We start from the raw sequence: 15,275 nt of genomic DNA, 5'->3' as shown, positions 1-15,275 counted from the left end.
TAAAATTCTGTGGAAGCTTTATGGATAAAATGGGTCATGCATAGAGCAACACTATCCGGGCTTGGAGAAATGGTAAAAAAGTAGCAGTGCTCAGTCAACAACAAACATCAATTTGCAGGAAGTCATGCATGGAACGTTCTTGGCTTAACCACACAATAGCACTGCAGAATTCAAGAGCCCTGGGGGTTCACACCATGTGAACCAAACTGGATTTAGCCATCCATCCTTAATAACTCAATTAAATGATCCAAAAGGAACACTGGGAAGTAGAAAGATATTTATTTAGAATGGCTAATTTGGAGGAAAGGGCAAAAAAGACAAGCGAATTCCCAATTCCATCTTCGATTCTTCAAAGTCCATTTTCACTAGCCTCAGCTGGTCTTTGACTCTCTGAAATCCAACTTTCAGATCTTGAAGTTAAGATGAACCTTTAAATAGAAAACAAAGGATATGTACACCTAAGCAGCCCAGTCAAGCTGTAGACCGGCTCACCACTGCCCATCATTGTCCGTGCTTCTGTCTCATCGTACAAAGTGGTCCTATGAGATGGATTCTCTTTCCAGAGAGAAGGTCCCCTTTGGCTGGAGCCTCTTCATTCTCCCAGCATGAGACTACTGGGGAGATTCCCATTTGGGAGTGGACTCCACTGTTTTAATAATCTGATGGGTTGAGAGACTCAAATGTCTCTTTAGAATATCATCATCTCTGCCAAGCTAGCTACAATAGGCAAAAAAAATGTTATGAATACCCAGGATCTAAGACCAGTTCCTGCAATGAATACTTCTCTACAGCACAGAAAGGCCTTAGACCAAGCTCTGAGTTCTTGGGTCCCATTTTGATTAAATGCAGAAGCTAAACCTTGGTTTGAACTGGTGACTCTGAACAGACAAAGATTTTAGTCCTGTTGAGGACAGCACTGACCAGAGGAAGAGTGTGTGGTTTCTCTACTGTGCAAAATGAGAAACAACCCCCAATTTTCACCAGTGTCACATGTCACAGTTAGAGTCCATTTACAAGACATCTGTGTGCCAGTTTTGTGAACAGTGAGGCACAGAGGAACTGGGCCAGCACAGTGTGAAATGTACTTTCTTTTCTTTGGATACTGGGAATCACAAAGTAAGTTGCATGAAATGCTTTCAGAATGAGCAATGTAACTGCTGGAGCTTTGGAGTGTGTCACTGGGTCACAGGAGCCACCTTGTGGCAGTGTAATGTTATGAAGTGTAGGTTCATATGGCAAAGCCATGATCCCATTAGACATTGCTGACCGTGTCACCTCTCCTTTGGAAGGCTCATAAACCATAGGAGGATCATGAGCCACACAGGGAGGAGGATGTCATCAAAAGTGAAATGGAGGAAAGAATCAAGACTTTGGGGCTGCAAGTCCTGTTCTTCTACCTCTAGTCCCCAAGGATTCAATAAGGAGTTGCAGGATATGTTTGTTCCTGTCTCTTGGCTTATTCTACATATCAGCAATGTAGAAGTCAAGAGCCCTGGGCAGGGACACAACGGGGACTCCTTCTGTGGTGAGTGTTTGTGTGTGTGTGTGTGTGTGCACGCGTGCGTGTGTGTGTGTGTGTGTGTGTGTGTGTGTGTGTGTGTGTGTGTGTGTAGGGTATTGCATATTATGGAGCCTCACAGGAGTGGCTGTTGCACTGATTTCTGTGCCCTTTTCTATGGCTTGCATGGGAAGGCCTATGTCCAGGTGTTGGTGAGAAAGGACCGGGAAATGCAGCCATTCATGTGGGGAAGTTAAGGGAACGTTGAGCTGGGCAGGATGGAGGCATACCTGCCTGAACAAAGGTACAGATCATGAGTGACAGGGAAGGAATAGTAACAGCAGAAATGTGCATGGTAGTGGCAATGGGGGTTAAATGACTTCCAGGACCCCGAGGAACTCTAAATGACTGCTTGAGGGTATCACTGTGAGAATGCCTGCACACACCAGCATCTCAAGGATCCTCATGTACTTCTCTTTCTCCAGTGGCTTAGGAGAAGAAGATCAGAGAGATGGAACAAGGGTCTCACTTGCAGGATGGATAGAGCATGCACACAGCCAGATATAGTAGGACTTTTCATGTAGCTTCTAATGTCTGGAGGGAATTCTAAGACATCCATTCATAAGCCCATCCATCCATCCCCCAATCTGCTCATAAACCCATCCACTCATAAATCCATCTGCCCACCCATTCACTTGTTCATTCGTTACTCATTCTTTTCCTCCTTCATCACAAGAGTATTAAGAGTACACTGCAAACTAGACCCTGTGGCTCGCACGTTATTGATGGAGGGATAAGGCTGAATCTTCTCCTTATTCTCCAGGAAGAGTGAAACCACCACACCAAGAAACCTATCATCTGAAGTCCAGAGTAGTGGAAGTGGGCTGGGGAAGTCCAGGATTCAGTTGAGGCTTCATTACAGAGTCAAACTTTGTTGCTCATTTGCTTCTGCTGCCTGGACCAGACTTTCCCTGTGAGCTGCTGATTCCTAAGATGAAAGTTTCTGAACCACAGCTCTGATATGCCCCCACAGACACCTTATGAAGTCTCCTGGGGTGGAGAAACTGGGTTGTGGCTGTACACAGCTATCTTGTGCTTCCAATCTGACAGTCATGGGTTGTGTAACTTTTATTCAACCAGTGTCTTCGCTATCTCTCAGTTTCCCTACAATAGGACACGTGGTAAATTATCATTGCCATGATTATAAGTGAAACTCAAGTATTAGCAATGACCTCATCTTGGGACTGAGGAGCTATTTAAATCAGTGTGCCTGCTACTATTGGTCCACAGAAGACCATTCCTGGGCTTGACTCTAAGGACAATTACATGGCCAAGATGATCTGGCCCTCACTCTCCTATTGCAGACCCTGACCTTCCTGTGAACTCATAAACCAACAGAACTGTTGGCTGATGACCTGGGCACTGTTCGCTATGCTCCCATGCTGAGTCTCAGGAAAAGGAGATGACAGGTTACCTACCCTAATCATGTTTGGTCATGACAGCTACTGGTTGGTTCCCATGTTCCAGACTTGACACATAATAAAGCATCGCTTCCAGTCAGCTCTAGCAGGTAGTCAAATTTAAGCAATATCACAAAACTCTCACGGTTACCTGGAGTTCACTTTGGAGCCAGGGCTCCTTGCTTCTCACCACTCTGCCAGGATTCCACACTCTCCTCATCCTGTTTCTGCTCAAGTCCCATCGCACCTCTCTCAGGGCCACATACATGGTGAGAATCCAGAGAGTCTGAGCTGAGGGTGGCATCCTTGGACTGAGCTGCCATCCTTTTCCCTGCAGGTTAGAGTCAGGTGAAGTCTTCTGATCTAGTGCAGTTTGTCTCCCATATGCGTCCTGCCCTAAGTGCCCAAACCCAAATGAGAAGACACAGTTCAGAGGGGAGATAGGCACAGTCCAGGCCTCACTGTCCTGTGTATACAGAGTAGAACAAAGTCTGCTTATTACCCAGGAGTCACAAAGAATCACTCACTGTTTACTTGGAGGTGCATGATGGCCCATTCTGATCTCAAATCTGCAGATATGGTCCGTAGGGTGTAAATTCCTGTGTCTTTCTGGGTGACATTCTTGAGTAGCAGGGATCCATTGGAACGTATTGTTGCTCTTCCATGATATGCATGCCCAAGCGTGCTTGAATTAATGAGGATTGCATGGCTTGCTATCTTTAAGTGGTCGAGTGGAAGTACCCCTTTGTGCCAAGCAAAGCCTTGGAGCTTTTCTGGCAGATTATGAGCCAGTAAAAGAACATTGTCTCCTTCAGCAACCATGGGTGGCACCAACTCAATTGTGAGTTTGGAAGGGGCAGTATGCTTCTTGAAGCCTAAAATTGGTGCTAGAAGGAAATAGAAAGAAATCTGTCAATAGTGAATCCTCTGCATTGGTGGAAAAGTGGGGTCTCTGAGTCTTGAGCAGATGTGTCCATCACTGAGCCTTGGTGTGTGGGTGAGGGTGTGCCTATCCTCCTTGGTAGATGTCAGCAACCTGAGCTCAATGACCTCAGTGCCACTGAACTTGTCATTTTCTCTGTATGTAACTCTCTCCTCATCTGTCTGCATGACTCACCCTCACTGCCCCCATCCCTGTTTACAGTCAGAGCACAAGGAAGAATGTGCCTCTACTGGTCTTTCATGACAGAACCTGGGTCTTTACACTCTGACTTATTTTGCATTAGTTCCTTTGTGGTACTTTCTTAATTTTTTTCATGTGTCTTGCCATCCACTACTAGACTTTGTTGCCAGGGATCAATTTGATCTTTTTAGAAAGTCCAATGCTATAAAGAATTCAGTGGATAAATGAATGAATGAATGAATAAATGTACACTTCGGGAAACTGCAGCTCTATGCATTAATTTACAGATTCTCAGATTCCAAGTTAATTAGTTTTTCATGCTGTAATTTGATTTTTATGTTTATATTTACTGTTTGTGGGGGGCACAAGTGCACATTAATGTTGTATTAGTGTGTTCATAGTGGGTGCATGCCACAGTACCTATGTGTAGGTCAGAGGACTGTTGTTACTAAGTTCTCTCTTTCCACTATGTGGGATGTGAGGATTGAACTCAGGTCATTAGGGCTGACAGCAAGAGCCCATATCCACTGAGTCATCTCACTGGCCCACTGCACTTTGCTTTTCATTTGAACAGTCATCTTCTCATAGATGGGAAGGTTAGTCTCCAGAATATAGTTGCCAATGTGATTAACTTGATTAAAGAACAATCCAACTCTCTTCCTGTGCCCCTTAATATTTCCTGCCCATCAAGAGCTTCCTGCTGCAGAGTCTCTGTCTCCCTTGTTGTATCTTCTCCTCTCTAGCAGAAAAGAAAAACCCCAAGTCTCTTCTTAGGCTCTTATCTCTTTAGGAGACTCTAGGCCATTTCTGAGTGAACCTTCTCCTTCACAGTATAGGGAATGGCTTGGGTATCTGTAGCAGGAGTTTTCTGCCATTTTTTATGCCATTTGCAGCAGATGTGGAAGTGGCTCCATGGCCTCTGCTGTCTGTTTCTCTTCTCCATCCCTGGAGAAGACATTGGCTCCAGCACTTTCCCAAGTCTATTGTTCTGGTGGCAGGTAAGCTGTCCTTCCTTCCTGTGATCTAAGTCTAGGACAGAAGTTGGGAGACAGAGCCACTTAAGATCTCACGGTTTCCTTATCTTTTCCAAACCAAGGTTATGTTCATGATGAGAGCCCCAAGAGTCTTTGCTGAGGCTGAAACATTCTTGACTGAGTTACCAAGCACAGGTCCTCTCTAGAGTCAGGTAAGGTTATGATCTATGGCAGTTTGTCTCCATGATGCATGCATGAACTAAATCCTCAAACCACAACACGAGGACACAATGTAGAGGGAGGTAGATCTAGTTCAGCCTTGACAGCACTGTGTATGTACAAGTGGAATGAACCCCATCCAGTACCAGAGGTTACAAGAATGACTTACTGTGTACAAAAAATTCCGCACGTGTTATTTCAGATCTTGAATTTGTATTTAAGTGTCTGTAGGATGTAGTATCCTGAGTCCTTCCTGGTGACATTCTTGATCAGCAGAGATCCATTATTGAATGCTGTCTCTCTACCACTGTGTGCAGGCCCCAGCACACATGAATTGGTAGCTATTGCACATCTCGCAATTTCACGGCTCTTGAGCACCATAATTCCTGTGTACCAGGAAAAGGCTTGACCATTCTCAGGAAGGTTGTGCACAAGCAGAAGAACATTATCACCTTCAGCAGAAATGGGTGGCACTGATTCAATGGTGAGCTGGGCAACAGTAGGAGGCAGCCAACAGGTTAAAAGGGAGGCTAGAAGGGGAAAGAGAAATCCATGAACATTGGGACTTCTATATTTGATGGAAAAGATGGAGCTTGTGTCCTGAGCAGACATGCTTATCACTTAGCCTGGCTAGGTGGGTGACAGCAGGACCACCATATAGGAGGGGATGAGCAGATGACCTCTACACCCTCTGTGGCCCTGAACCTGTTGCTTTCTCTATGTGGAATTCTCCCCTCAGGTATGTGCAGGGCTCACCTCAGATTCCTGCTTATATCCAGAGTATATGGGCTGAGTGATGCCTCCCCTTCTCTATTTGTCTAGAGAACCAGGCCTTCACGTTCTTCTTTTTCTTTTCTCTTTTCCTCTTTGTCCCAGTTATCTGACTATTGTTGTGGAATATCTTTTTGTACACTGTGAAAATTTGTTAGTCATGTTGGTTTAATAAAAAATCTTATGGCCAGTATCTGGGCAGGATTTTCAGGGCAGAGAGGATGCTGGGAAGAAGAGGGTAGAGACATGAAGAATCAACAACCAGAGACAGAGGAATCAGGAAAGCAGCACTGGCATTATAGAGTAAAAGTAATACAGCCGCAAGCAGAAAGTAATTAATAAAAATGGTTAATTTAAGTTATAAGAGATAGTTAGAAACAAGCCTAAGCTATCAGCTGAGCTTTCATAATTAACAATAAGTCTCCATGTTGTTTATTTTGGACCTGGCTGCCTGGACAGAAAAGTCCAACTACAAATGGCAACCCAATGTCTGGCCATATGTATCCACATAAGATCTGAGAAAGCTTAAACAAAGGTTCTAAAACACAAAAACAGAGCTGAACAGAGCTTCTTAGTCTTGTGTCTCTCATGCTGGCATGTACAGAGAACATCTCCCAGCAGCTGCCTGTATGATTGAACCACCAGTATGCATGAGCTAAGCCACATGGCAGGTTTAGGTTTTGCTCATGCAGACAGAAAAGGTTACAGATATGCAGTAAAACAGGTGCAGATGGAAAAATCCTCTAAACACATTACAATGTATTTAACAATATACATAGGCTTAAGGAAAATGGGTATAGACACTCATAAAAAATAACTAGTTTAAGAATAATAAAGTCTTTAAAGGGAGAGTGAAGTAATAGAATAAATAAGTCATGTAAGGATGGAATACACAGGGAATCTGGATCCTATATGGTGTCTTGTTAACTTTGAATTTTTAAATGCTAATGTAAAAAAAAAATAGCTGCTGAGAGACATTGGATTATGAAAACTACTAAATTAAACCAACCTTTATATTTTTTAAATGTCTTAACTTCAAAATGGAAGTTGGGCAGTGTGTTGTGTTGGAGGAGAGGTAATGCTTTTGTTACCATGGGAAACAAAAGGCTTTGTATTCCTTCCAGATTAATAGAGATCAGATTTGACCACAGGAGACCTCTGAGTATCTTGGCTAAGACATGTGGGAGGAAGCCAAAAAATTGCTACAGGACAGATGATTATAAACTGATCCCTTGACATGGGAACAGCTCTGAGATGAGACATGATTAACGCTTGTTAGTGACAGAGGCCTTATAACTTACATGACATATCATACTTTCTTATGGCATGGATAGATGCACATAACAGTTTGATTATACAGTCAAAACAGGTTTACACAGTTGACAGATGCCTTTTACATGACCAAACATAAAATAAAAATTCATCTTTACTGACTTTTGCATACTGCATATTCTATACTTGTGTTAATGCAGATAAGTATGTTACCTTTGAAAGTTTATGTGTTTTTGAAGCAACAGGACCAGATACCAATGAAAACGAGTGGCCAGGTGAATCAGTCTCAGAATGCTTCTGCTGTAGTTTTCACGAGAGTTCTGCATCCAGAACAGCTTCAAGACCAGCCAGGAATTCAGTTAAGCCTGCACTTTCTGATTGCATGGAGACTGAACAACAATATAATAAGCTACTCTCCAGATTTGATCCATTACCTTCCCAATTTTCTCAGGGTCTTCTAAGATGCCAGTCCCCAAATAACAGCAATCAGTCTAGAGAACATGACACCACCATTCCCAAGAGGTGAGGTGGTTGGCTTTTGGTTATTTGATGGGTTACAGATGTTTGTCATCATTTAGGGGTTGGTTACAAGTTGTTATTGGTAATGGCCAAGGATCTCTTTTCTGAAGGAAAAGGGGGGATATAGTATAAAAATAATGAGATAAAAGGTGGACTGTTGAGTCTACTTTTAAACAAACACTAGTCTCAAATATTTTACATTGTATGGATTTTTGTATATTGATGCAAATTTAATGTTATTTTGTTATACTGTATATATGTTTCTATTCTTGTTTAAGATATTATACCTATGCAGCTCATTTAAGAAAGGTTGTATAAAGCTTTAGTCTTTGAAAGCTATTATGAGTAATAAATACAGGTTAATAGTCATCTATATCTATGAAACTAATAGCCATGTTAGGTATGTTTTCAAGACCAACACAGAGATATATTTAAGATAGATAGGTGATCTTCAAACACTTAAAAGACCTACATAATATGGCATTTTAAATGTTTTAATAGCATAAGACTTTTCATTCCAATGACACATGTCTTCTCCTGGTGTCACCAATCTACTTCAAAAAAGAATATGGGCATCAAAGAACCTCTATATGGCATTTGCATTCTTTGTGACAAAAGCTAGCCATCTGAGCAGGAAATGCTGTTGCTCAACTGCTGACATGCTGTCCAAATTGGACCAGCAGGACACAAAGTAAATGACTGCTGAACTTTGCTAAGACAGGGTAGGCTTCACAGAAAAGTCTGTCAGATATTCTAGGCCTATTGGCCAAAGATGGATGCTCAAACATTGTAGAGAAATCTTGGGTGACTGTCCAGCCAGCCAGTGTTCCTGTCATTTTAGTTTTGGAAATTGCTTGCTTTGCACTTCCTGTTTACTAAAGCAATATATAATCCTTCTGGGGTCAGTCTTTGATGGAGTTGAAGACTAGATGGTCATAGTTTTCCTTGATTATGATAGAAGTAGAATTAGGTACAGAGCTTTGGCTCATCAAGATAGAATAAATAATGGAGTATTTTCTTCAACTATGCCAAATACAAGTGGACAGGACATTGTAAATGTATTTTTTACCTGATATTTTTTCTTATTGTTTATAGTTTCATTATGCTAGAGTTAAATCCTTTCTTTCTTATTTGGACAAAAAGGAGAAAATTTGGAATAATCTTTTCATACACTGTGAGATTTGTTTTTTGATTGATTTAAGAAAAAGCTGAACAGGCAATAATTAGGCAGGATTTTAGGGACAGAGAGGATGCTGGGAAGAAAAAGGGGGAGATGTGGAGAAATGTCATCAAGAGATGGAAGAAGCATGAAAGCCATATGGCAGTGTAGGGTAAAGGTAATAAAGCATGGGGCAGAAAGTAATTAATAGAAATGGGTTAATTTAAGTCATCAGAACTAGTTTGAAGCAAGCATAAGCTATCAGCCAAGCTCTCATAATTAATAATAAGTCTCCATGTCATTTATTTGGGGGCTGGCTGCTGGGACAGCAACATCCACCTTCTAGATATTCTTTCAGGTTTGTCTTTTATCTCACTAGACCAGAGCTTCATGAGAAACAAGATGACCCTGACATGTTTGGAGAGCCAATGCCTGATAAAGATTGGATGCCTTGGATGAATGGGTGAATGTATGTTCCAGGATCCTCTTATCAGGAGTGTATTTACAAAGTCCTCACATCTGGAACTAATGATACCTTTAGTACAAGAGTTTGATTTTTTCTTAGTTTGTATTCTTTGTGTGTGTCATTGGTGAATGTTATGTATGTGTGTGTACTCGTGGTGTCTCTGTGTATGGGTGAGTGTGTGTATAGCATGTACACAGATGTAAGATACTTTGTAGGTGTTGGGGATTTAACTGATATCTTAGACTTGGCAGCCAGTACCATTACCATTAAGTCTTCTCAATAACTTTCCCTAGTTTGATTTTTAATTTTATAGTCACCCTCTCATGACTGGGGACATCAGTCCCCAGGATATAGTTTTTAAAGTGATTAACTTAGCGTAGAGAAAAATGGGGCCTTTTTCTGTTTTACCATCTCATATAACTAAGAACTTTCTGCTGCCGAGTGCCTGTCCCTCTCTGTGTTCTTCCTCTCAAGCCAGAAAGAAACCCGAGTGTCCCCTCAAGATCTTCTCTTCTTCAGGGGACTCTAGCCAGGCTCTGAGATGCCCCTCTTCCCACAAAGTCAGATAGTGACCTCCTCACCTGTGAGCAGGAGCCACTGCCAGGAGAAGCAACCCATGCAAGGAAGCGCAGCAGAGTCCACCATGGCCCCCGCCACTGCTCTGTGCTCCCTTTGTGGAGAAGGGCTTCAACTCCAGCACTGTTCTGCCCCTGCTGTCTTAGTGTTAGCTCTGATGTCCTTCCTCCCTTTTATCTGAGACTTCTCCAGGTAGAAGCCCCTCCTAGAATCACATGTTGTACAAGACACAACAATTCATTTCCCTCTCTCTTCCATCCTCTATCTTTCTCCCCTTTCCTCTCTTTATGTCTCAGACCTCCAGACTGTGCAATGAATGAGCAATAAGCTGATAAGCCTCCTCAAGCTCTAACAGAACAACACCCTAGGGATGACGTCTGTGGTGTCCTTGGCCTTGGGTCTGTCAACATCAAAGAGGAGGACCCCCAGTCCTTTCTGTGTATCCTTTTTGACACAGAAATCCAGCTAAGTGCTTAGTTATCTCTGTGTGCTCTGGAAAGGCAGGATTTATTTCCAGCAGGAATATGACAGAGATACCTATGAGGGATAGAAAGGGACCTGCTTACTGAAGCCTGTGAGAGGGAACTCAGTCATCACCAATCATTCACCAGTTAGGAGCAGAGGACAAAGAGCAATTGTATCAGGAGTTTCATGTTCTGGATGTGTGGGAGTAGGTCACCTGTGTGTCCAGGGTAAGAGGACTTCTGGCTTCAGCATCATTTCTCTAAAATGCCCAACTTCTGTCTGGGTGATTACACTCTGGGAAATCTGTCTTTCTCCCAAGGGAAATAACAGGGCACAGGGATTACACAGGGTCTCCTGGCAGAGCAGTATGTTTAGAGACATAATTAGTAGTCAGTAGGCCAAAGAAAGCTGATGAGAGCAACGTCTGGAACTTTGGGGATGGGGACAAAAACCTAGTTGCAAGTTAAGGCTGCATCTCATGAAAATAATTTCCTGAGTGTTGATTATGTGTCTGGATGTCACACCCTGGAGAGCATGATGAGACCTGCAGCACTTGTCTGAGGCTATAGTAGGGATGATGATCAGGCTCAAATGTTGTGATCTGACCTGATGTCTGGGCACAGGTGCATTGTGGGGACAACCATGTTATTCACTGTGGCTCTCCAGACTTCCTGATTCCATCCAGTTCCTGGTGAGTCTAGGGAAAATTAGAGATTTTTATTGGAACTCCTAGTCCATAGGGAGAAGTAGAATACACCTAGGGTATGGGCATCCATAGACAGAGCCATGTACTTCCAAAATTTCAAAGGAAATCCTGAGGCTTTATCTTGAGATTTAAAGAAGACCATGCTAGGATGGAGGCCACTCTTGCTCTTGGTGGATCCCTCTTTTGTGTCTACATTCTTGAATCACTTTACCCATATGGTGCTGTGGGATTTACATATGCAGATATAAAACTACCGTGGGATCCAAATGAATATGCTTTGTGCTCTTGCCAGAAAACTGTTTGTTCTAACTTTGCTTCTACTGTTGTGATAAATGCCCTGACCAAAAGCAGCTTGGTGGAGCAAAGAATTTACAGGCCTGACTCAGGTCAAATCCATCATCGAGGGAAGTCGGGGTAGACACTCAAGACAGAAGCCTGGAGGCAGGAACTGAGGAGGAGAACTGCTTGCAGGGTCATTGGCTTTCTCTCTCTCTCTCTCTCTCTCTCTCTCTCTCTCTCTCTCTCTCTCTCTCTCTCTGTGTGTGTGTATGCTTGTGTGTGTGAATCAAGACAGTCTTTAACACATTTAGGCAGTGACTTGCAGAAACACTGACTCAACTGAGTCTCTTTTAGCCTACATCTGGACTTTAGGTTGTGTCAGTTTCACAATAAATGTTAACTAGGAAAGGACACTCCATGATCTCCAAGGCTGTGTCCATCAAGCTCATGTCCACAGCTTCACACAGCCAGATCTTCAAAGCCAGGACTCAGCTCAGAGGCAGCTTGCCCTAAGGTTCACTTTCCCACTTCACTGATCCTCAACCATGGGACTCTTTGGTGTCCATCGGTGACATTTTTCACCCTCAAGAAGATTAGTGAAATTAGTAACATGTTCTGTTCTGACTGAGGACAGGCCCTACAGGCACCTTCATTTCTCCTTCCAACTACAATGGCACCAGAGGTGAGTCAGGCTCCATGGGAGACAGGAGCAGACTGGTAGCTCTGAGCTGCCTTTTGTCCCCCATCTATGGTACATGTTCACGAACCATTTGGGTTAACCAACTATGAAGCATGTTTCAAAACCCTGGGTGTTCTTTGGAGGTCATGAATGCCATAAAAGGAAAAGGAGAGACATGAAGACATGGCTAGTGACAGAAAGAAATCTACTTGGCCTTAAGGTTCCTACCTTCCCCTGAGATGTCCTACCAGTACCTGGATTTTTCAGATCTCCACACATCACAGGCCAACATGGGAGAATCAGAGAGGCAGAAAGAGAAGATGACTCAGAGCCAGATTGGATCGTTTGATCCACACAGGCAGAAATTATCTTCTGTGTCTTTCCAGAGAACCAAAATCCTTAACTCTAAAGCTAAGTGTAGATCCACTCATCAAAGAATGTAGTTTTCTCAACTGTGGTCCTATTGAGCCAGTGGCAGAGCTATGGAGGAGGCAGGTATGTGGTTGCTATTAATAGTGATGTCCAGGAAAATGTGTTTTCATAAGGATCCTGGAGGTCCCCATTGATCAGCCTATTAAGACTATACAGATGGGTGAGGGACTTCATGGCAGGAGAGAGGCAGGGGTTTGTTCCTGAATGGAAATAAGAGTCTAAGTTACTGATGTAAATAAGTTACTGATGAGGTATCAGGTGAGAACAGAATAAAGCCACTTCTGATATGACAAGAATGGGAGTTCCTGATCTATATGAGGCCACAGCATCTCTCTGGGTTATGCTACAACAAAATTAAATAGATTCCAATCACAAATCAGAGTGTAGCTTAGTGAGAGGTACTTATCTACTATGCACAGGCCAGGCTTCATCACATCAGTACAACATTAAAAAACTGTTTTCATGTGTTCACTAAGAATGAGTCCAAGATGCCTTATTATTCATCATGGAGTTAACCTGGTCCACTCCAAAATAAAGGAACTCAAGCCATTCCTGTTCCAAGCTGGTTTTCTTGAGGATAGGAAAGGATGCCATGTCAACTACATGTCCATGTGGGTGCTTTGGTTCATGAACCCCAGAGTAACTGAGAGACATGCTGTACTCTTGTCTTTATGTAGTTGTAGTCATTAAGGAATGAAATTTATTCTCAGCTAGCATTCAAGTTGCTGTGTCATTTCAATTAGCACTCAGTATGTTACCAGTTCACATTCATAAAATCCTAAGTCATTCATTGTGATACTGGTAAAGTGAGAGTCATGTTTCCTTCAGACACATACTCCCTGTCACATGTGAGAGGCTCTGACCAGTTGACCACATATGCAGTTTGTATTCTGCATCTCAGGTTTACTTTGTGGTGTTAGAGCTGTCCTTGTGATGTTGGCTTGGGTAGCAGTGCTGTGCAGACTACCCCGTGAGACCTCTGATTCTTGCAAAGCTGCTTTATCCATGTTGGTCTCCGTCACCTACATCCTGAATCATGTTTTTGGGAACCAGCCAGAAGACGACTCCCAGGCAGATGCAGAAGGACCTGAGTGCTCAGAGATGGTGGTCTCCTGTGCTGTGTGGCATAACAGTCTTTATCATGTTTGAATTGAGCTGCAGAGATGGATGGTACAGACCTAAAGGTGGAGTCAGAGCCCCATTGTCTCTTCTGGTCCTCACTGACCATTGCCTACCTGCACCACAGAATACTGTGTCCTCTAGCTGCACTGACATCCACTGCCTGGGAGTACTCTTCAGGCTTTGCTGTTCAAGACTGTCTACAAATAGGAATAATAAGACTTCCCATTGAGTTTCCCCGAAAGCATTTAACCTGTCTCAGAACTTGATGTGTGTACAGAAATATATACTGAAATCAGTTCTGATGGTAGAAGGTAGAAAGAAGAATTTGTGGGAACTCCAGTTGTTGGGCCAGGGGTGTTTGGATATATGGGCTAGGGGTTTGGACACATTTTCTATGTGAGACATTGTTACTCATACCAGGATCTAAGGCCATCATGAAAGGATGGTTTCTCTAAAGAGCACAATGAGGTATGCTGAAGACAGATGCTAACGTTGTTTGAAATAGTGACACTTTGAGCAGAGAGAGCCCTGTGTTAGATGCAGGGTCTATTGCAAGTGACAAAGCAAAGCCCTGTCTTCACATTCCAGGGGAGAGACAGTAGCACATCAGAAAACACATGACTTTTGTCTAGTATATGGTCTGCAGAGTATGGATTCTGTAGAAATTCCCCAAAGGTAGGGGCTGAGTTCTAGAATCAAATCTATTCGTCATTTGTTTTATTTCTGAGCAGACATCCATAGATGCTGATGAACAAGATACTTCTCTGAAAAAAGTCCTCCCCTCACAGAACATGAGAAGCTCAGGGTGGAGACACTGGATACGTGGCTGCAGACAGATAGCTGGTGTTCAAATCTGCATGCATGCCTCTCTAAGCCAAGCAGAGAGAGCTTGGTTAGATTAGGATTATTGAAGAGCAAGAAAGCCCTGTCTTTATGTTCTGAGATGAGAGTGCAATCAGAAACACATGATTATCTCTCCGTAGGTGGGTGGGGATCCAGGATTTCAGCAGAGTTTCCAGATGAGTTTTTCTGTATCTGTTTCAAGATATAGACTCATGGTAAATGAATGTTGCAATGTCTATAATAAGTCTTAACATGAGAGGGCTGAACTGGGGCAGGACAGCTGTCTAGATAAAGTGTTGTTACTCTTGCTGAAGGAGAGATGACTAGACTTAATGATACTGAGGATACTGAGGTGTAGGATGACCAGTTTCTGTTCTCCTTGTGGACTGACATTCCTGTGAAGTCTCATAAGCTATAGAAAGTTGGCGATGAATAGACACTGTGCAGTTAGGCTCTCCATATTGACTCATAAGGAGTGCCATGTAACTAGCTGACTGTGGTCCCTTGGCGATATGACTGATTCATGAGTAGGAGACTCAGACAGATGATCAGTTGTTCTTCTCTGTTAGCTCAAACAGGTCAAATTCCAACCATGACGCTCCCCAGTATAAAGGCAGGAGTTGAGACATTGATCTGGATCAGGATTCCTGGTAGATCTTCTTAAGAAGTTAGTATTTTGCTCAGCAGAATCTTATCAGTCCAGAGAAATTTC

At 43.0% G+C, this 15,275-nt stretch overlaps 1 protein-coding gene across 1 annotated transcript; it reads right to left on the bottom strand.

Moving 5' to 3' along the window:
- Positions 1 to 263: 263 nt before the first annotated feature.
- Positions 264 to 10,110, bottom strand: LOC114686215 (carcinoembryonic antigen-related cell adhesion molecule 3-like). The gene is given in 6 exon segments (XM_028860871.2): positions 264 to 428; positions 3,110 to 3,289; positions 3,486 to 3,845; positions 5,444 to 5,495; positions 5,497 to 5,804; positions 10,043 to 10,110. Coding segments are annotated over 5 exon segments (957 nt in total). The 5' UTR covers positions 10,107 to 10,110; the 3' UTR covers positions 264 to 428; positions 3,110 to 3,116.
- Between the last annotated feature and the right edge of the window lie 5,165 nt (positions 10,111 to 15,275).

Source organism: Peromyscus leucopus, unplaced genomic scaffold (genome assembly GCF_004664715.2).
Source record: "Peromyscus leucopus breed LL Stock unplaced genomic scaffold, UCI_PerLeu_2.1 scaffold_1134, whole genome shotgun sequence".
In the NCBI taxonomy this organism is placed as follows: Eukaryota; Metazoa; Chordata; class Mammalia; order Rodentia; family Cricetidae; genus Peromyscus; species Peromyscus leucopus.
Note: the sequence above shows the minus strand (reverse complement) of the source record. Positions and strands in the feature narration are given on the sequence as shown.